Here is a 20,988-nt window from a genome sequence, read left to right as displayed (position 1 = left end):
TAAACTTGAGAAAAGACTCAACTACCAGGTTGTATCACAGAGATCACCAAAGACCTCCATGTATTTAGATCCCTTGGCCCTCATTCCATGACTCTAATGACCACATGTCTTTGTCTGTGACCAACACCATGGCCTGTCCTTTTCCCACGTCCATCATCCACCCCACATATACACAGGCCTCCAACCCTAAAAGACCATTTTAAGCACTTACTACTCACCATGACCTCCTGCCCTTCCAGCAACTCCTTCTCTCACTACTCTCCGCAGACCTCAACAGAACTCCCAGTTCAATCACTCTCCTACTCCCTCCCTAATGCATCTGCCAAGAGCACCTCTGACTCCTACCATCAAATTGAGTATTTGTCTATCTCTCCACCTGGTCAGTAACTATGCCCCCTTTCCCCCAGGTATGGAGCAGGGGATTCTTCTCCCGGTGTCAGTGAACATTTCCATTTGATCTCTACATTCCATCCTCTCATGCATCCTCAGAACCTTCATGGCACCAACTATCCCTTTCTCACTCATGACTCTCAGCATCTCTCCTCATAGGCTCCTTCCGTGGGCATTGGACTGGCTCCATTTCTCTCACAGCTAGATACACCATTGCTTGATCCTGCTCCATCCAGTGCTCATCACACTTGCTCCACCCAAATCCACAAGGCACAAACTGAGGGGTGTTCCTTGAATCCTTTCTGTCTCTACTGCCACCATCCTAGTCAGAGCCTTTGTCATTCAATGACATTTAACTACACCTCAATTTCACTTCTGACCCCACTACAGTCCATTTTGCATAACAAGGTCAGAATTCTCATACCATTGCTTAGTGAAGAAGGATCAAAATCCTCAGCATGGCGTGGGAAGCCTTGCCTGGCTCTCCAGCCTTCCCTCATTGCTACTCCCACCTAAGCCCACCTTCTTCCCAACCCAGGACCTTTGCACATACTGTCTACCTGCCTCATGTCCTCTTTCCTCCCTCTTCCCATGGTTAATTTCTAATGCCATGAGAAGCTTCCCCTGACTCATCTGTGCTAGATCCAGTCCCAGTATTCAACCTTTCTTAGCACCTGATCTTTGGTCTCAATTATCAATGCTTTGACTCTAAATTTCTGTTTTGTTCAATTCTTAACTACCATTTCTCCTGCATTGGAGGCTCTGAGAGCAGGGTCTATGTCTTTCTCACCATTGAATATCCATTAGATACAGCCATTGTGGAACTTATGGATATCTTGTATTCAGTCATTTGTGATGAATAAATATAAAAATGAGCAAATACACTGCAATGCCCATCCTCTTGTGAGTCCTGTTTCTAATGTAGCCCAGACTCAATTCCATCCCTGGTCATATATGCAACAGCTTCCTCCTCTCCTTCGTTTTCTGTTAAACTGGTTTCTCCTTCCCCCCTTCAACCTTTAACTTATCAGATGCACAGGTTTCATTTTCATCCGTTTTCAGAGCCTTCAAATATGCTTGGGTTTGTACGTCTCAGTGCTCCAAACCACAGGTAAGAACGGCACACATGTCAGTGTTGCCTGAGGTCTGAAGACGGTTCTGAGAATGTGTAAAGGATGAGTTCTCATTCGTGTCACAAGGTCATTAAATATCCCTGTTTCAAGTGTCTTTAGTGTGGAAGAACATATTCTTTTTTTTTTTTTAAGAGAAAGTGAGAGAAAGAGAGAATTTTTTAATATTTATTTTTTTTAGTATTTGGCGGTCACAACATCTTTGTTTGTATGTGGTGCTGAGGATCGAACCCGGGCCGCACGCATGCCAGGCGAGCGCTTTACCGCTTGAGCCACATCCCCAGCCCAGGAAGAACATATTCAATCAGAAAGAGCTAATGGCTGCTTTTCCTCCCTCAGTTCCAGTGTCCCGCCCTCTCCTCACCCTCAGGGATCCCAGCGTCCAGCCTGTGGTGGGGGACGTGGTGGAGCTTCACTGCGAGGCCCTGAGCGGCTCCCTCCCCATCACATACACGTTTTATCATGAGGATGTCAACCTGGGGAGCAGAAAGGCCCATTCTAGAGGAGGAGCATACCTCAGTGTCTCTGTGACTGCAGAACATTCTGGAAACTACTTCTGTGAAGCCAGCAATAGTGCTCAGACACAACGCAGTGACACAATGACACTCACTGTCAAAAGTAAGTTGGTCTTTCCCACTAACAGCAGCAGAAGGGACAGACCATTGCCCCCCCCCCCAGCCCCAGTAGGTGAGACTGGAGCTCAGTTTCCACAGAAGCACCCCCTGGGGGCTGTCATGGCAGGTCTGCTGCCTCACAGCCACGTGGAGAGCAGGTGTGCCTGGATTCTACAGGTGGAGGAGCATGCACCTTCCTTTCTCACTGTACCTTCTTTTGTCTAGCTGTACTCTCCTTTCTCTATCTGTACTTTCCTTTCTCTAGCTACACTTTTCTTACTCTAGCTGTACGTTTTCTTACTAGCAGTGCTCTGAAGCCATTGTTATGAAAACCCACAAATTTCTCCCTAGCTTCTCTTGTGTTCTGCCAGAGTAACCTGGCTCCCATCCAGGACCCTTGCTAGGAAATTTCCCAACTTTCCTGCTTTTCCTGTTTTACATGCCCCAATCCATTCAGCAATGTCACAAGTCCCACTTGTCCGGAGCTGACCACCTGGGAACATCTCACTTGATCCAACTCCACCCATTGCTCCTCCATCGATAAATTTGAGAAAAGACTCAGCTACAAGGCTGTATCAGAAAGATCACTAAAGACATCCATGTACTTAGATCCCTTGGCCATTTACATGCCACCATCATTCCATGACTCTAATGATCACATGTCGATGTCCATGACCAACACCATGGCCTGTCCTTTCCCCACATCCATCATCCACCCCACATATACACAGGCCTCCAACCCTAAAAGACCATTTTAGCACTTACTACTCACCATGACCTCCTGCCCTTCCAGCAACTCCTTCTGTCACTACCCTCCGCAGACCTCAACAGAACTCCCAGTTCAATCACTCTCCTACTCCCTCCCTAATGCATCTGCCAAGAGCACCTCTGACTCCTACCATCAAGTTCAGTATTTGTCTATCTCTCCACCCGGTCAGTAACTATGCCCCCTTTCCCCCAGGTATGGAGCAGGGGATTCTTCTCCCGGTGTCAGTGAACATTTCCATTTGATCTCTACATTCCATCCTCTCAAGCATCCTCAGAACCTTCATGACACCAACTATCCCTTTCTCACTCATGACTCTCAGCATCTCTCCTCATAGGCTCCTTCCGTGGGCATTGGACTTGCTCCATTTCTCTCACAGCTAGATACACCATTGCTTGATCCTGCTCCATCCAGTGCTCATCACACTTGCTCCACCCAAATCCACAAGGCACAAACTGAGGGGTGTTCCTTGAATCCTTTCTGTCTCTACTGCCACCATCCTAGTCAGAGCCTTTGTCATTCAATGACATTTAACTACACCTCAATTTCACTTCTGACCCCACTACAGTCCATTTTGCATAACAAGGTCAGAATTCTCATACCATTGCTTAGTGAAGAAGGATCAAAATCCTCAGCATGGCGTGGGAAGCCTTGCCTGGCTCTCCAGCCTTCCCTCATTGCTACTCCCACCTAAGCCCACATTCTTCCCAACCCAGGACCTTTGCACATACTGTTTACCTGCCTCATGTCCTCTTTCCTCCCTCTTCCCATGGTTAATTTCTAATGCCATGAGAAGCTTCCCCTGACTCATCTGTGCTAGATCCAGTCCCAGTATTCAACCTTTCTTACCACCTGAACTTTGGTGTCAATTATCAATGCTTTGACTTTAAATTTCTGTTTTTGTTCAATTCCTACCTACCATTTCTTCTGCTTTTGAAACTCTGAAAGCAGGGTCTATGTCTTTCTCACCATTGAATATCCATTAGATACAGCCGTTGTGGAACTTATGGATACCTTGTATTCAGTAATTTGTGATGAATAAATATAAAAATGAGCAAATACACTGCAATGCCCATCCTCTTGTGAGTTCTGTTTCTAATGTAGCCCAGACTCAATTCCATCCCTGGTTATATAAGCAACAGCTCTCTCCTCTCCTTCACTTTCTGTTGAACGAGTTTCTCCATCCCCCCTTCATCCTTTGACTTATCAAATACACAGTTTTCAATTTCATCTGTTTTCAGATCCCTCAAACATGCTTGGGTTTGTACATCTCACTGCCCCAAACCACAGGTAGTTACTGCACACATGTCAGTGTTTCCTGAGGTCTGAAGAGGGTTCTGAGAATTGTAAAGGATGAGCTCTCATTTGTGTCACAAGGTCATTAGAAAACAAGAAAATCACTTTCCTGTTTCAAATATCTTTAGTGTGGAAGAACATATTCAATCAGAAAGAGCTAATGGCTGCTTTTTCCTCCCTCAGTTCCAGTGTCCCGCCCTCTCCTCACCCTCAGGGATCCCAGCGTCCAGCCTGTGGTGGGGGACGTGGTGGAGCTTCACTGCAAGGCCCTGAGCGGCTCCCTCCCCATCACATACACGTTTTATCATGAGGATGTCAACCTGGGGAGCAGAAAGGCCCATTCTAGAGGAGGAGCATACCTCAGTGTCTCTGTGACTGCAGAACATTCTGGAAACTACTTCTGTGAAGCCAGCAATAGTGCTCAGACACAACGCAGTGACACAATGACACTCACTGTCAAAAGTAAGTTGGTCTTTCCCACTAACAGCAGCAGAAGGGACAGACCATTGCCCGCCCCCCCAGCCTCAGTAGGAGAGACTGGAGCTCAGTTTCCACAGAAGCACCCCCTGGGGGCTGTCATGGCCGGCCTGCTGCCTCACATCCACGTGGAGAGCAGGTGTGCCTGGATTCTACAGGTGTAGGAGCGTGCACCTTCCTTTCTCACTGAACCTTCCTTTGTCTAGCTGTACTTTCCTTTTTCCAGCTGTGCTATCATATCTCCAGCTGTACTTTCCTTTCTCCTGCTGTACTTTCCTTTCTCTAGCTGTACTTTCCTTTCTCCTGCTGTACTTTCCTTTCTCTAGCTGTACTTTCCTTTCTCCTGCTGTACTTTCCTTTCTCCAGCTGTTCTTTCCTTTGTCTAGCTTTACTTTCCATTATCTACCTTTACTTTACTTTCTCCAGCTGTGCTATCATCTCCAGCTATACTTTACTTTCTCTATCTGTACTATCTTTTCTCCAGCTGTACTTTCCTTCCTCCAGCTGTACTTTCCTTTCTCCAGCTGTTCTTTCCTTTCTCCAGCTTTACTATCCTTTCTCCAGCTGTACTTCCCTTTCTTCAGGTGTTCTTTCCTTCCTCTAGCTGTACTATCCTTTCTCCAGCTGTACTTTCCTTTCTCCAGCTGTTATTTCCTTTCTCCAGCTGTACTTTCCTTTCTCCAGCTGTACGTTCCTTTCTCCAGCTGTACTTCCCTTTCTCCAGCTGTTCTTTCCTTTCTCTAGCTGTACTTTCCTTTCTCTATCTGTACTTCTTTTCTCTAGCTGTACTTCCTTTCTATAACTGTACTTTTCTTTCCCTAGCTGCTCTTTCCTTTCTCTAGCTGTACTATCCTTTCTCCAGCTGTACTTTCCTTTCTACAGCTGTACTTTCCTTTCTCCAGCTGCATTTTCCTTTCTTCAGCTGTAATTTCCTTTCTCCAGCTGTACTTTCCTTTCTCTAGGTGTACTTTCCTTTTTCTAGCTATATTTTCCTTTCTCCAGCTATACTTTCTTTTCTCCAGCTGTACCTTCCTTTCTCTAGCTGTACTTTTTTTTTTTTTTAACTAGCAATGCTCTGCAGCCATTGTTATAAAACCTCACATATTTCTCCCTAGCTTCTCCTGCATTCTTCCAGAGAAACTTCAGCTCCCATCCAGGAACCTTGCTAGGAAATTTCCCAATTTTCCTACTCATGTTTCTTTACATGCCCTTTTCCATTCAGCAATATCACCAAGTCCCACTGTCATGAGCTGACCATCTGGTCACATCTCACTGATCCACCTCCACCCATTGCTTCACCATCGCTAAATGTGAGAAAAGACTCAGCTACAAGGCTGTATCACAGAGATCACCAAAGACCTCCATGTACTTAATTCCTTGGCCATTTACATGCCACCATCATTCTATGACTCTAATGATCACATGTCTATGTCCATGACCAACACCATGGCCTGTCCTTTTCCCACATCCATCATCCACCCCACATATACACAGGCCTCCAACCCTAAAAGACCATTTTAAGCACTTACTACTCACCATGACCTCCTGCCCTTACAGCAACTCCTTCTCTCACTACTCTTCTCAAACCTCAACAGAACTCCCAGTTCAATTACTCTCTTAATCCCTCCCTAATCCATCTGCCAAGAGCACCTCTGACTCCTACCATCAAATTGAGTATTTGTCTATCTCTCCACCTGGTCAGTAACTATGCCCCCTTTCCCCCAGGTATGGAGCAGGGGATTCTTCTCCCGGTGTCAGTGAACATTTTTATTTGATCTCTACATTCCATCCTCGCAAGCATCCTCAGAACCTTCATGACACCAACTATCCCTTTCTCACTCATGACTCTCAGCATCTCTCCTCATAGGCTCCTTCCGTGGGCATTGGACTGGCTCCATTTCTCTCACAGCTAGATACACCATTGCTTGATCCTGCTCCATCCACTGCTCATCACACTTGCTCCACCCAAATCCACAAGGCACAAACTGAGGGGGGGTTCCTTGAATCCTCTCTATCTCTACTGCCACCACCCTGGTCAGAGCCTTCGTCATTCAATGACATTTAACTACACCCCAATTTCACTTCTGCCCCCACTACAGTCCTTTTTGCCTAACAAGGTCAGAATTCTCATACCATTGCTTAGTGAAGAAGGATCAAAATCCTCAGCATGGCGTGGGAAGCCCTGCCTGGCTCTCCAGCCTTCCCTCAGTGCTACTCCCACCTAAGCCAACCTTCTTCCCAACCCAGGACCTTTGCACATACTGTCTACCTGCCTCATGTCCTCTTTCCTCCCTCTTCCCATGGTTAATTTCAAAAGCCATGAGAAGCTTCCCCTGACTCATCTGTGCTAGATCCAGTCCCAGTATTCAACCTTTCTTACCACCTGATCTTTGGTCTCAATTATCAATGCTTTGACTCTAAATTTCTGTTTTGTTTAGTTTCTGACTACCATTTCTCCTGCATTGGAACTCTGAGAGCAGGGTCTGTGTCTTTCTTACCATTGAATATCCATTAGATACAGCCATTGTGGAACTTATGGATACCTTGTATTCATTAATTTGTGAATAATTAAGTGTAAGAATGGACAAATACACTGCAATGCCCATCCTCTTGTGAGTCCTGTTTCTAATGTAGCCCAGGCTGAATTCCATTCCTGGTTATATATGCAACAGCTCTCTCCTTCATTTTCTGTTGGACTCGTTTCTCCTTCCCCCCCTTCATCCTTATCAGATGCACAGGTTTCAATTTCATCTGTTTTCAGATTCCTCAAATATTCTTGGGTTTGTACATCTCAGTGCTCCGAACCACATGTGTGTAATAACTGCACACATGTCAGTGTTTTCTGAGGTCTGAAGAAGGTTCTCAGAATGTGTAAAGAATGAGTTCTCATTCGTATCTGAAGGTCATTAAAAAACAAGAAAATCACTCTCCTGTTTGGAATGTCTGTAGTGTGGAAGAACATATCCAATCAGAAAGAGCTAATGGCAGTTTTTCCTCCCTCAGTTCCAGTGTCCCGCCCTGTCCTCACCCTCAGGGTCCCCAGCGTCCATCCTGTGGTGGGGGACGTGATGGAGCTTCACTGCGAGGCCCTGAGCGGCTCTCCTCCGATCCTGTACACGTTTTATCATGAGGATGTCACCCTGGGGAGCACCATGGCCCCCTCTGGGGGAGGAGCCTCCTTCAACCTCTCCTTGATGGAGAAACATTCTGGAAACTACTCCTGTGAGGCTGAGAATGACCTGGGGATCCAGCACAGTGAATTGGTGACTGTCATCGTCACAGGTGAGCCTGCTGTGCCCACCAGCAGCACCACCGAGACCTGCCTGTGCCTTCCCTTCCAACGGCACCGAATGAAGGTGCAGCGCTCCTGGGGCTCCTGTCTGGTTGCCTTCCCAGCCTCTTCCTGTCTGCAGAGCCCCTGTTTGAACATCGGAGGTCCCTCCCGAGGTAGAGTTTCAGGAAGCCCGACCTGACCTTCCCACAGCACAGTTCTCCTGCAGTGTGATTGAAGCTCTCTCTGAAAATACTGAGAAGACATTTTTACAACACAGACCCCATCCTGACCTGATATTATGATACCAAGGGAAAGCCCAAGAATTCTGAGGATGGGTTTCTCTGCTCCCCCCAAATATAGACCCTTCCTTGCCTGGGTTCTTCTCTCCTTGACTTCCAAGAAGCTTCTACTCTTGAGTTCACCTCATTCCCAGGAATAGAGATTTTATCCATATTCCATATTAAAATCCTATGCTAACGTTAGCACAGCCTCTCAGCCTTTGGGTCCTTAAAGGAAGGGCACAGGTGACAGGGGCAGAGGAGGGGACAGCAGGGTGACATGGGAGAAAAATAGCCCTCATCAATTAAATTTGTCTTCTCTAAGCTGTCCTTTCGCCCCTTGCCATTAAGTGTAATAACCAAAGGAAAACGGCTTCTTTTGAGCCTTTAATCTGTTTGGCGATGACCTTTAAAACCTTGTTTAGGGAGACCTAGGGTAAAGAAAAAGTCTGCTTAGGGCTGTTAAGATGAATGTTCCAGACTTGGCTTTAAGGATTAACTTCCTATATGACATTTACCAAGCATCTTTCCTATACTGACCTCAGTTTCCTCACCCGTAAAGTGGGAAATCCGGCAAGATGGAAATCGTGCCATAATTTCCCTGTCCTAGATGGAAATTGTGCCAAAATTTTCCATAATTTCCTGGAAAGGGAATATAGAACATACAGACACAAAGTTTCCTAGAAGGATTCATGCAAAAGGAGAAGAGGGTTGTCCCCACCTCCGGGATACGTCCCAGGAACGGGAGACGATGCTATGGTGTACGAGTACCCTCTGAGTCAGGTAAAACCAAACCTAGGTTTACACTCTTGGTCTTTCTTGGCTGAATCGCTAAGTATCTTGAGGAGTAGAGACGAAGTTAAATAAACAGGATAATTTGGGACTGCTAGCTCAGGATCCAGTCTCTACTCGAGGTAGCCAGTGCAGTGATCTCTAAGTCACCGGGAGGTGAGCTGATTTGAGGTGTGGTTTCTCCCATTCAGCCAGTTCATTTGCTCTCTGCTCTATGACCTCCTGTCCCAGTAGCACCTGCCTCAGACAGTTTTCCTCTGAACTGGGACTGTTGATCATCCTTCTTCCCTTGTTCCTGTGATCCCCCGGCACAAACACCTGTTATTCTGCTGCTATTATCAACCTAGCTAAAGAGTTTCCTGAACATCCTGGATTAATTGTGTCTGAGTTCCAGAGCTAGGACCCAAGTCATGGAGAACAGCAACCACCCAAAAGAGCAGTTTGGAGGCAGTTTCTCTTCTCTATGATGTGTGTCCTAGTTTCAAGATCCATATCACGAAATTTTATCTGAATGTTTAAAAATCCAGTATTACAAAAGAACCAACGTTGTAAAGGTCTACTTCTTTCTTTCTTTCTTTGTAAAATTTATTTGTTCTTTTTAGATATACATGGCAGTAGAGTGTATTTTGGCATATCATACATACATAGAATTAGTATAACTTAATCAGATTGGTCTCATTCATCCTACTGTCTTTCCATTCCCATCTCACCTCCCTTCCCTTCATTCCCCTTTGTCTGTCCAAGGAACCTCTAATCTTCCCCTTCCTTGTTGTGACTTAGCATCCATATATCAGAGAAAACATTTTGTCTTTTTTTTTTTGGGGAAGGAGGACCAGCTTATTTCACTTAGCATGATATTCTCCAGTTCCATCTATTTGCCATATGCCATAATTTCATTCTTCTTTATGACTGAGTAATATTCGATTGTGTATATATACCACTTGTTTTTTTAATCCATTCATCTGTTATAGGGAACCTAGGTTGGTTCCATAGCCTGGCAATTGTGAATTGAGCTGCTGTAAACATTGATGTGGCTGTGTTACTGTAGAATGCTGACTTTAAGTTCTTTGGGTATAAACTGAAGAGTGGGATAACTGGGTCAAATAGTGGTTCCATCCCAATTTTCCTAAGGAATCTTCATACTTTTTCCGGAGTGGTGGTACCAATTTGTAGTCCCAACAGCAATGTATAAGTGAACACAAAGGTCTCTTTCCAACTTCTCTTCTCCTAGATATAACTATCTGTTAACTGTTTCATGAGTATTTTCCATAAATGTTCTATGAACACTGAGGCACAGAATTTGTTGACTCAAGTAGGATCATATTACACATATAGTTACCCAACTTCCATTTTTCACTTAAAAATACACCTATGCATCTCAGCTATCTTTCATTATTGCATTACTTGGTCTACTAGGTTATTTCTGATATTTAGCTATTGTAGAAATCCTTATACAAACAATTTTGACCTACATTATGTCAGTATCCCTAAAGGAGACGGTCCTAGAAGTAGTTTTGCTGGGTCAAGCTTTCAAAGTGTTTTAAATTTGGTAGATATTTCCAAATTGCCAAAGAAGTGTCTTAAATTTGCTTTCTCACCTAGTCAGTAACAAGGTGCCTGTTTACCTTGTAGGTATTATCCATCCATTTGGGCTGTGCCAATCGGGTGAGAAGGAAAAGGAATTGTATTCAGGTTGTTTTTACTTACATACATGTAGTGTATTCATAATGAAGATAAAAGTCTTTTTATATTTACTGACTATTTGAAGTTTTCATCACTTTCTACATTTTTCTATGGAATATTACTGTACATGAAAAGGTATTTATGGATCAAAGTCATTAACTATGGCTTGTTTTAATCCATTTTCAGAGTCTGAGCTCTGACTTTTTCCGTTTGTTTGTAATACTTTTCTTTTTCTTACAAATATGTTAGAAGCGGAAACTGCCATGGACATTTTGTTTTGTCTCAGTTCCAGTGTCCTGCCCTGTGCTCACCCTCAGGGCTCCCAGGGCCCAGGCTGCGGTGGGGGACGTGGTGGAGCTTCACTGCGAGGCCCTGAGGGGCTCTCCCCCGATCCTGTACCAGTTTTACCTTGAGGACGTCACCCTGGGGAACAGCTCGGCGCCCTCTGGGGGAGGAGCCTCCTTCAACCTCTCCCTGACTGCAGAACATTCTGGAAACTACTCCTGCGAGGCCGACAATGGCCAGGGTGCCCAGCGCAGTGAGGTGGTGGCACTTTTCATCCCAGGTAAGTTTCTTGTGCCCAGGGCACAGGTGTGAGCCAAAAATTTCCTCCGAGGACCGCCTGGTCATTCTCATGGGCTTTTCCAAGAGGGTGCTTCCCGGGTACACTAAGCTGGTGGCTCTCTATAAACTGATATATTTCCAAATGTTTCTCCAGTGATGGCACTTGTGGTGGGGGCAGGGACAAAGGGTATCATCGAATTCGGGGTTTACCTGCTGGCTCTTCTCTCACTGGCCACTGTCCATCCTAACCCTCAGCCCTGTCTCAATCATGGCAAGGCACTGCCTCACAAAGCCAGGAGCCATGTCCTGTGCCACACCAACCCCGCTTGGCCTCAGGGATTCTGGGCCTCTAGGCTCGTCCTGTCTCCCAGGCCAGGCACCAGCTTCAGGGGTCAGAGCAGCTGAAGGTCACAAGCCTCGGTCTTGGGCTCACGCGTGGGGTCTCCCCGTCAGGGCTGACGGAGAGCCGAAGTGGTCCTGTGGCCCCAGGAGTCAGCGGGGGGCTGCTGGGGACGGTGGTCCTTGCTGCTGGCGCACTGCTCTTCTACCATTGGCTTTCGAGGAAAGCAGGTAAGAAGCTCCTGGCTCACCTCCGCTTGAGCCCATGCCTCCTCTGCCTTCCTTCAACCTCAGGCCTCCAAAACCTCCTCTCCTTCCACCCCACAGTCCCTCTTCACCTTTCCCACTGGGTCCCCCAAAGCCCTCTTTACCAAATCTGAAACTGCTGGAAGAGCCGTGTTAGTGGAGCACACCTGGGTGACGTGCAGCTTATCCAACCCCCCAAATTGCAACATGCCTCCCTCGGTATCTAAAAGACCCCCTAAGCGATGGGAAGAGGAGGACATCAACTCTGAGAAACAGAAGTGAAACACAGAGGCCAAATAGGAGTTGGTAACTTACTGATTTTTTGTTTTAAATGCACAGTATGTTTGTAGATGATAAAGTCTCTTTTCCTGCCTTGCAGCTATTAAACTGCCTGCCATTTTTAAAGATCACTCTTTAAAAACTCCAAGTTAAAGGTCTATGACTTGTGGACTCCTATTTCACATTATAACCATACTCCTTTGGAGGCCAGGGGCAGTTGTTTAGTAGATTGGGTCCCATATACCACCTCCCTTGGGAAGGATTCAGATTTCGTTGACAGCAATGCCTGGTGATTTCTGTGTAAGTCTCCTGCGGCTGGGCCCCCTAAGAAGGTCTTCTTTTCCTAAATCAAATACCTCTGTGCTTTCTTTCACAGGGGGACGGACTGCCTCTGACCCCTCCAGGTAAGACCTGGGCTGGGTTTCCATGTAGTTAATGAAATTCCCATGGGGTATACAATGGAATTGAACCTGATTATCACCAAGAGCCCAGTTTCTGCTGTACGATGCTGAGATGGGTGGTTCCCGCTTCACGTCGCCACTTCTGTTGGGATACCTCAAGGCAATTCCCAGGACCTTCCCATCCACCACTTCAACTGTAGAGGCCTTCTTTTTATTTCTCAACTCACATCCTTTACAACCACCCCTAGCTCTTGGCTTGTTTGAGTGACCACTATGACCCCTGAGTCCATCCATGTCTTGAGATGACTTAGCTTAATTAACCTGGAAAGCTGTGGACTTGGCGAACATAATCAAGACCCGTTGTGACGACAGCCAAGAAGATAGAGCCGCATAACTTGGTCACCCAGTGAAGTCACTCTGCCAGCTGAAGAAGGGCCACTGTCTTGGTTCCTTAAGGCTGACTTCAGTAGCCACACCGTGGCTCAACACTATCCCCGGGCAAGCCCCTGGTAGCAGTGGTAGCAGTATCTGAACCGTCCAGAGTTCCTAAGACCTTTTCTGATTCTGATCTCTGTGAAAATAGAGGTTTTGGAGCCTGGTTTGAATTTTGTTTTTTCCCCTTTCTGGTCACCTGGTCATGGTCAATCACTTCACCTTGGAAAACCTCCATTATTTTTTTTTATCTGTAGAATGGAGATAAAATAGAACTAACTTTCTATTGCTCCAAGTACAGTGCCTATTACATACCTGGTGGCCATAACGTCTGGGAAAACATATAGTATGAATTCCTCATGATTCGTAGTCATGAATATGATTCCAGGCTTGACTGCCCATCTGGGGTAAAAACTCACGGAGAGGATCACCATAGCCACTGTGTCAGGCCCCTGGGAAACACCAGTGTTTCTGTGTCTCACAGGCGCTCTTCAGACTCCAACCCCCAGGACCCCACCTACCACAATGTGCCAGGATGGATAGAGCTGCAGCCGGTGTACATGAACGGTAAGGACCAGGGACACGCCATTTGGGCTGGGCCACAGGGTCGGTGTGGGAAAGAGCTGGGACCGGAGGTGAGGGGCGACAACCCGCAGACCCAGAAGGTTTCGTCCTTGTGGACAATAAACAGGCTGGGGAGGAGGACAGGGCTCAGATAAGAGGCAAGCTCCTTCCTGTCCTCTGACACGTCAACTTCTCTCTAAGTAAAATCTAGAGGAGAAGACGTGGTTTACTCCGAAGTGTCGTGCCTCCAGAAGGAAAGCAGAAATTCAGGTAAGACCAGAGGGAGCACCTGTTCTGGCCAACCTTCAATCTTGACAGCCTACTGCTCCATCTCCTCCTCCCCAGTCAGACACACAGCCAGCTGCCCCCCAGCCTAGTTCACTGGGGCTTCTCAACTTGTGCCTACACTGTTTGGGGTTAGCCCAAGCCCATCATATGGTACTGCTTTCTCTGTCCTCAACTGATGGCCTCAGTACAGTCTAACTCAGTATAGAAACATCACCTTGGGTAGTCACTGAACCCCTCTGTAAAGCCGTTTGTTTATAAAATGAAGCAGGACTATTACTCTCTGCTGTCGTATTTTGGGCTCCTATCAGAACACTACGGACTGGTTGGCTTACAGAATAAGCACTTATTGCTCACAGTTCCCAACATGGTCAGCTTCCCCTCTTCCTCTTCCTGGTTTGCAGACAAGAGCTTTCTTGCTATATCCTCTCATGATAGACAGATCATCTTTCTTGTGTCTCATTTTCTAAGGACGCCAATCCCACCACTGTAGATCTAAGATACATCTAAGATTATATATGTGTGTGTGTGTGTATACAAATGACCTAACATTTTATTTTTAAGATATAGATTGATGATTCATAGATTGGTCGGAAGACAGATCAATCCCTTAGAACAGGGCTATAAAGGGGTATAAATAAAAATTGTGTATATGTAGAAAGAGATCTTAGAGAGAGAGATACATAAATATGATCTAAGATATATATATTTATATCTAAGATCTCAACTATATATATTTCCTTAGAACTAGGATACAAATATATATATATATTTATCATATGTATAAATATCTTATATATCCCTTAGAACTGTACCTGTAGCATATATAGATATAGAAAGACATAACTGTAGAATACTTGCATATGATAGTTTCTTTTCTTTTTTTTTCAATATTTATTTTTTTTAGTTGCAGGTGGATATAATATCTTTAATTCCTTTTTATGTGGTGCTGAGGATCGACCCCAGTGCCTCACATGTGCTAGGAGAGCACTCTACCGCTGAGCCACAACCCCAGCCCCGAGTTTATTTTCTTTATAGCACTCAGAACTGTACCTGGCACACAGAAACTGCTCAGCACATGATAGACGATAGAAATTATCCACCTAAAACCAGGTGCACAGTATGTGCCGGTATCATATAGATGCATACATCTCTGCAATAAGCCCAGAGGCCGATGACATGCCGATCCCCATCATAGAGACGTGACAGCTGAGGCAGGAGAAGTTGAGTGACTAGCCCCAGGCCACCGGGGTGGCAAGGCAGACCCAGGGCTCCGTCCCAGGGAGACAGGACTCGGAATCTTCTCTCTAAAGCCTGCTTCAGACAGTGCTCCATAATATGTGACATGACTCCAGGGTCAAGGGACTCCCAAGGTCAAAGGTGAAGCCCTTCTTCTGAGAGCTTCTGGAAGCTCAGAGTGGGGAACAAGGTGTGAGGTGGTGCTGAGGAGGGGGCTGGTCCGCGCTCCAAGGCTGAGGACAGAATGGGCAGTTGCTGGACAGGAGAGGTCCTGGGGCGGAAAGGCCTGGCCTCATAGCACGGGGCACAGGGACAGCTCTGAGTGGGCCTCCACAGCTGAGCGCTCCCCTTCTTTCCACAGCGGCCTCTGCACACAGCCTCAGCCATCAGACGGTGAGTCTCCTGACCTGTGCTGCCTTGCCCGGGGAGCAACAGCTCTGGCCCCCACCTAAATGTTCCTTCCTCCTAGGACTCCTCTGTCATCTACGCCAAGGTGAAGAAGGCATGCACCCCAGCCTCCGGGCCCCACCAGCTGACCTCCCCAGCTCCTCACAGATGACTCCACGCAGCTCCCCAACTGCTGTCTCAGCCTCTGAGTCCCAGTGTTCTCCGTGGGGGAGAAGGAGCATTGAAACGGGAAGATTGAAGCCACCCCAGGCCACATCCAGCAGCTTTTGTGTCAAATGCTCTCTGTCTGCACCAAGCCCAGAGCCCTGCTGGACTCCCACTTATTTCCTAGGTTACAGCATTGCCCTCGTGGCTCCTTTTTGAATCTAGTGAAAAGTTGCTCCCAACTCGGGGCCCATTGCATCTCCAGGCTTCCTTAGTGAGTGTCAGCTCGGGGGCGGGGGGGTCCTGACAGTCCTCAATTCCAGCAGGGAGGTCCTGCCCTCGTGGGTACAATTCTCAATTGCTATCAGCCTCCTGGGACGACTGCAGGAGCCTGCCAGATGGGAAGCACACGCCCCAAGGATGATGGACGCCATATGGATGACCTTCTAGTGGGACTGCACTTCATGCTTTCAACCTGTCTGAATCTCCAAGGTCACCTGACTTGAGACTAACTTCTCTCCTGCGCCTGTGCCAACATCTATTCATTCAAGTGAGTGGATTTTGCACTCCGGCTCCCAGGTCTTCCCCAACCTTCCAGAAGTAACTCCATAAAATCAAGCTGAGGATGCCCAAGGACACTGCTAGAATGCATATTGGAATATATGCAAAGTACCATTTGTCTGAATGAATGAAGAAGAAACTATGGGTAATCAAACTGGCATCTGATCCAGCTCCAGCATGCTCCCAAGAAAATTCAGGAGGTACTTCTGTTTCCTCTGAGCAAGAAATAAAAGAGAAGGAGCTGGGGTGAGGAATTAGGTTTATCAAGAAACAGGGTTTCACAGACTTTAATGTGCCTCCGGACCACCTGAGGATCTTACAAAATTGCAGATCCTGGCTCCGTGAGGCTGGGTGGAGCCTGGGATTCTCCGTTTGTAGCAAACTTCCAGGTGATGCTGATGCCACAGGACCAGGAACCATACTGAGAGCTGAGGTGCAGTAGGCCTGGCTGCACTCCACGTAACTCCACGGGGGGCTTGCACACAGATCACACTGTTCCTGAAGCTGTCCTTCAGCCAGAGCACCACCAGCTGCTGTGGCATACAGAACTTCTCTGCAGCATATTGGGTTTTATCAGCTCACCCTGGGTGGGGGAAGTGGCTGCTGCCATCTTTGTTTCCCCACACTTTCCCATGAAGAGTGAATGAACACCCTATGCATCAATATGCCCTCCAGACCCTGCCCCTAGTTGGGATGTGCTCTTCTCCATTTTCTAGCTCAGCCCTTCTGCAATTCCTTCTCCTGAAAGGCCTTTCCTATCACCTCCATCTACTGTAATTCTGCCCTTTCCCTAAGCCCCACCAGTATCCACCCCACCGTCTCTCCTTTCGGTACCTATGGCACTTTGACAGATTTGTAATTACCATTGTCAAGGTTGGGAGAGAACTGAAAGTTGGTTAGGACAACCCTAATTTTGCAGCTAGAAATGGAGAACCAGAGAATTGGGAAGAAACCAGATGATGATGACCACATAGCCAGGTAGTAGCAAAGCCCAAACTAAAGTAAACCCAGGGCTCCCGACCCCCAAAACCATATTCTTTCCTCCACATCTCTCTTCTGTTGCAGAAACAAGGGGCTGGGGGCATTTCTGGTTCTCCAACAACTTGGAGAGGCCATAAAAGCAAAGCCCAACTCCAGTTGATGTACACACAGAGCCCAGCATGGTGCCTGGCATACGGCTGGCTTTCAATAAATCATTGTCAAATTGAATGTTGGGTAAGTCTCCCAATGAATCCGCATCATCTCCACAAATTTATCCATATCTTTCCTGATTAACTCTTATTCCAGGGGAATGCAATTCATGTCCTCGGATCTCAGAATGTTTGGGGACACCAATAAAATAATTTCTATCAGACCAACCTGTCAGTCTGGAGCGGACTTTTTAACTGTTTTTAACAAAACCAGCATTGTCTGCAGGTATCTGAAACTCAAGGAAAAAAAACTAATCAGATGAACCACAAATTTTTTTTTTCTCTCTCTCTCCTTTCTCCTTCCCTCCCCCTCCCTTCCTTTTCCCCCTTTCATCTCCTCTTTTTAGCTGAGGCCACACCTCTGTCCCAGTCACCCCAGCCAGGAGACACACAGCTGTCTCTGGCTCTCTACACTGAATTGGTCACTCAGTCCAATCCATTCTGCTGTTTGTCTTACGTATCTCATACACCGTGTTCCCTCTGCCCCTGCCTTGGTACAGGCTCTTGTCAACAACCGCGAGGACTATTGCAGTCACCTGAGAGTGGTGTCCCTACCTCCAGACTCTTCCACCCCCATTCATTCCCAGTTGGATCAGCAGGATGAACTTTCCAGCCTGTTGATCCCTCTGCTGGGATTCCCTTGTTTTCCACAGAGCTCACTCTTTCCTCTTTGCAGTTTAGTTCCAACCTAAACTTCCAGCTTCATCTCCAATCCTTCCCCGTCACCACAGGAACAGGCACCCCACGCTCCTGCCACACACACACACACACACACACACACACACACACACCTGATTTCAAGTGGCCATACCTTTCCACGTCTATTCCAGTAACTGTTCCCTCTTTGTCTTATCTGTGCAAGACTCTTGTCCTCCAAGACCTAATTCCCTTCTCAGAGAAGCTTCACTTTCTTCCTCTGGGTCTCTATAACTTTTGCATCTATGTTTCTTATCATCCTTACAAGAGAGAGAGAGAGACAGACAGACAGATGGGCACAGAGACAGAGAGACAGACAGAGAGAAACCCTCCCTGATTCTCACATCACCGCAGCCCACAGTTGGTCAGTCAGATGCTCAGCTCTTAGTGGATAAATGTATAGAATGGGACTTTGCCTGTTTTCTCAGAATAACTCCTGTAGCCCCAAAGCTGAGGTCCGCAGTTGACAGTTACCCACCATGTTCTGAAGAGGAGCTTCTAGACACACCCACGGGACCAACAAACGGCACACCACCCCCGGCACTTCCAGATCCTCAGGCATCCTTACGGGCAGGGTTCATTGAGGAGATGGGGACCCAGTGAGGGTGCTGGGCACCTGCCCTCCTGACCCAGCCAGGGAAGACAAGACTCCTGGGTAACTGCTTAGAGAAATGAAGAGGGTCCTTCACCACTCAGCTCAGGAATCCACAGGCCCCTCCTAGCGTGCCCCAGAGCCCTGCCCACTGAGCTTTTAGGAGATCTTGACACAAGTGGCCTGGAGTTTAGGTGTATGAGGGAGAAGCATTTCTCACCACTCCTGATGTCCCCACCCTGCTGTGCGGAGGGAGCCCATTATACCATACCCCTGGTCCCTCTCTGCCTTACTCCCCCGCTAAGGAACAGCTACTTAGCTCCCTGAAGAGTCTGGAAAGAGGGTGTGGGCATGTGTGGACCGGCCAGTCTGTCTCCCCCTGTGTCATGGCCAAGGGCATCTCATAGGAGTTCGTGTTCTCCTGTGTCCTAAGTTCCAAAGGACCCACTTCTGGCTGCAGATATAGCTCAGTGGTAGAGTGCTTGCCTAGCGTAAGTGAGGCCCTGGGTCAGATCCCTGGACACCGCCCCCCCCAAAAAAAATGTTGAAAGGACCACCTCCACAGATAGGTGCCTGCAGGGTTTCAAACCTTAAGAAACAGAGGAGACTTTAGAAGAGCAAATGCACAGGAAGGATAAAAGTTTCTGCTACAGCCATGGTGGATGCTTTATGCATCAGTGGTATTTACCTGGCGTAGGCCACGTGGGGTTTTTACCATGGTTATTTGCAATAATTCATTTGGAACTGTATTCTGGAGCTGAATTTGATTTTGGCTACTGAAGGCCTCTAAGGCTCTGGCTGCACTGTTTTGTGGCAGGTCACTAAGACTTCGTCCTAGGGCTTTGGTGCTGAGAATGCACACACTGACCATTAAGCAATGCTGGGCAGGGGTGCTGGACTGCTCAGGCTGGAGTCACTATAGCCACAGGTCGCACTAGTTCTGCTACTGTGTATTCAGGCTGCTGCATCTGCCAGGAAAGGATCCCAGTTTCTCTTGGCATGAGGGAGCATGACCCAATGGCACTTCCCTCATGTATACCATGTGCCCCCGCCTCCACTCTGGGCCACCTTCTGGACTGAGGTATAGATGTATAGGAGGTTGATCTTGACAATGGGATAGTAGAGCCAGTGGATGGATTTCTCTCCTTTACCACCACCAAATGCACTGCTCAAAGATGCAAAAGCTTGGTATGGAAACATCCTGAGACCAGGCAATCAACTTGTGGCATAACTGAGATGTGTTCTCCTTACTTCCTAGCCTCTCCCATTCTCTCATTCCTGCTCCCTGGGATTAGGCTCATCCATCATGTGGTTAACACATGAACTTCTGCTTCATGCTATTTTCTAGGGATCAGGAGCTAAAACAGCAGCTTCAAGCCACAGAGTTACAGCCAGGCCGCAGTCACATGGAGCCCAGCAGTCACAACCAGATATGCAGTCACAGAAAGTGGGAGCAGATGGAAAACGCCTTGGCAGAGCCAAGAGTCTTGAAAAGATGCCCATTTCTTAAACAGATGTTGCTTCCCTAAACAGTCAAGGCTGTTGCAAAGGTTCAACTATTTAAAAAAAAAATTTGTCATTAAAGTCTTTGACCTGTTGGAATTCAGAGCAGTGTTTCCTGCTTTCAATGTAATACAGATGAGTCCCACGTGTGCCACACGGTGTTCAAGCTTTCTGGTGCAAGGGCCTGGCCTGGATCAGCAGGGCCAGCTCTGCCAATCCAACCCAAGCTGAGCCTTTCCAAAGGAAGCCACCTCATGTCACAGGCCTGCGCCTTGTAGAGCATGAAGCAGAGACGATTGTCTTGACTGCAGAAATGTAGTTTGCCATAAAGGTGGAGCAGGAGAAATTTTTTCCAAAAAGGCAGGGTTCTTAGGTCTAAATGAAAACCCAGAGAGCACAGAGCAAGGGCATTTCAAGTCTAAAAACTTATCTGCTCACCATCTCTTCTAGAGATCTTGTCACCAAATAGCTCACACCCAATACAGTGCTGAGAAGACTTTTTTGCACCAGGCTCCAGAGAGGAAATTTAAAAATCCCTCATTAGGAAAGAAAGGTACCTCCTCTGTGGATTTCTACTCCCAGTCTCCGAAATGATAAGTGCACAGGGCAAAACAAACTTGCTGGAAGATTTCTACCACTCAGGTTAAAGTTATGGGGCACAGACTCCAGATCAATGTCCTTCTAGTCAGACTAACATTAAAAAAGATCTTTTCCATTCACCCTTCATGATTCAAGTCTCTGGCAATGCCAAGTATCAGACTCTAATGATGTGATTTTCTTGGGACCATTGTTTGAGAGGAAACAAATCCAAGACCTGCCCCTCGAAGATATCTCAAAACTGTCAA

General features: G+C 47.0%; 1 protein-coding gene across 1 annotated transcript in view; it reads left to right on the top strand.

The window, feature by feature from the left end:
• The window catches only part of LOC143403523 (Fc receptor-like protein 3), a 105,547-nt gene extending 89,939 nt beyond the window's left edge, over nucleotides 1-15,608 (top strand). The window contains exons 4-11 of the mRNA XM_076861576.1: nucleotides 7,677-7,955; nucleotides 10,987-11,265; nucleotides 11,718-11,834; nucleotides 12,505-12,532; nucleotides 13,446-13,528; nucleotides 13,727-13,795; nucleotides 15,411-15,442; nucleotides 15,519-15,608. Coding sequence (XP_076717691.1) covers nucleotides 7,677-7,955; nucleotides 10,987-11,265; nucleotides 11,718-11,834; nucleotides 12,505-12,532; nucleotides 13,446-13,528; nucleotides 13,727-13,795; nucleotides 15,411-15,442; nucleotides 15,519-15,608 — 977 coding nt within the window. The remainder of the gene's footprint in view (nucleotides 1-7,676; nucleotides 7,956-10,986; nucleotides 11,266-11,717; nucleotides 11,835-12,504; nucleotides 12,533-13,445; nucleotides 13,529-13,726; nucleotides 13,796-15,410; nucleotides 15,443-15,518) is intronic.
• Nucleotides 15,609-20,988: the final 5,380 nt, after the last annotated feature.

This window comes from Callospermophilus lateralis, chromosome 7 (assembly GCF_048772815.1).
Source record: "Callospermophilus lateralis isolate mCalLat2 chromosome 7, mCalLat2.hap1, whole genome shotgun sequence".
NCBI lineage: Eukaryota > Metazoa > Chordata > Mammalia > Rodentia > Sciuridae > Callospermophilus > Callospermophilus lateralis.
Note: the sequence above shows the minus strand (reverse complement) of the source record. Positions and strands in the feature narration are given on the sequence as shown.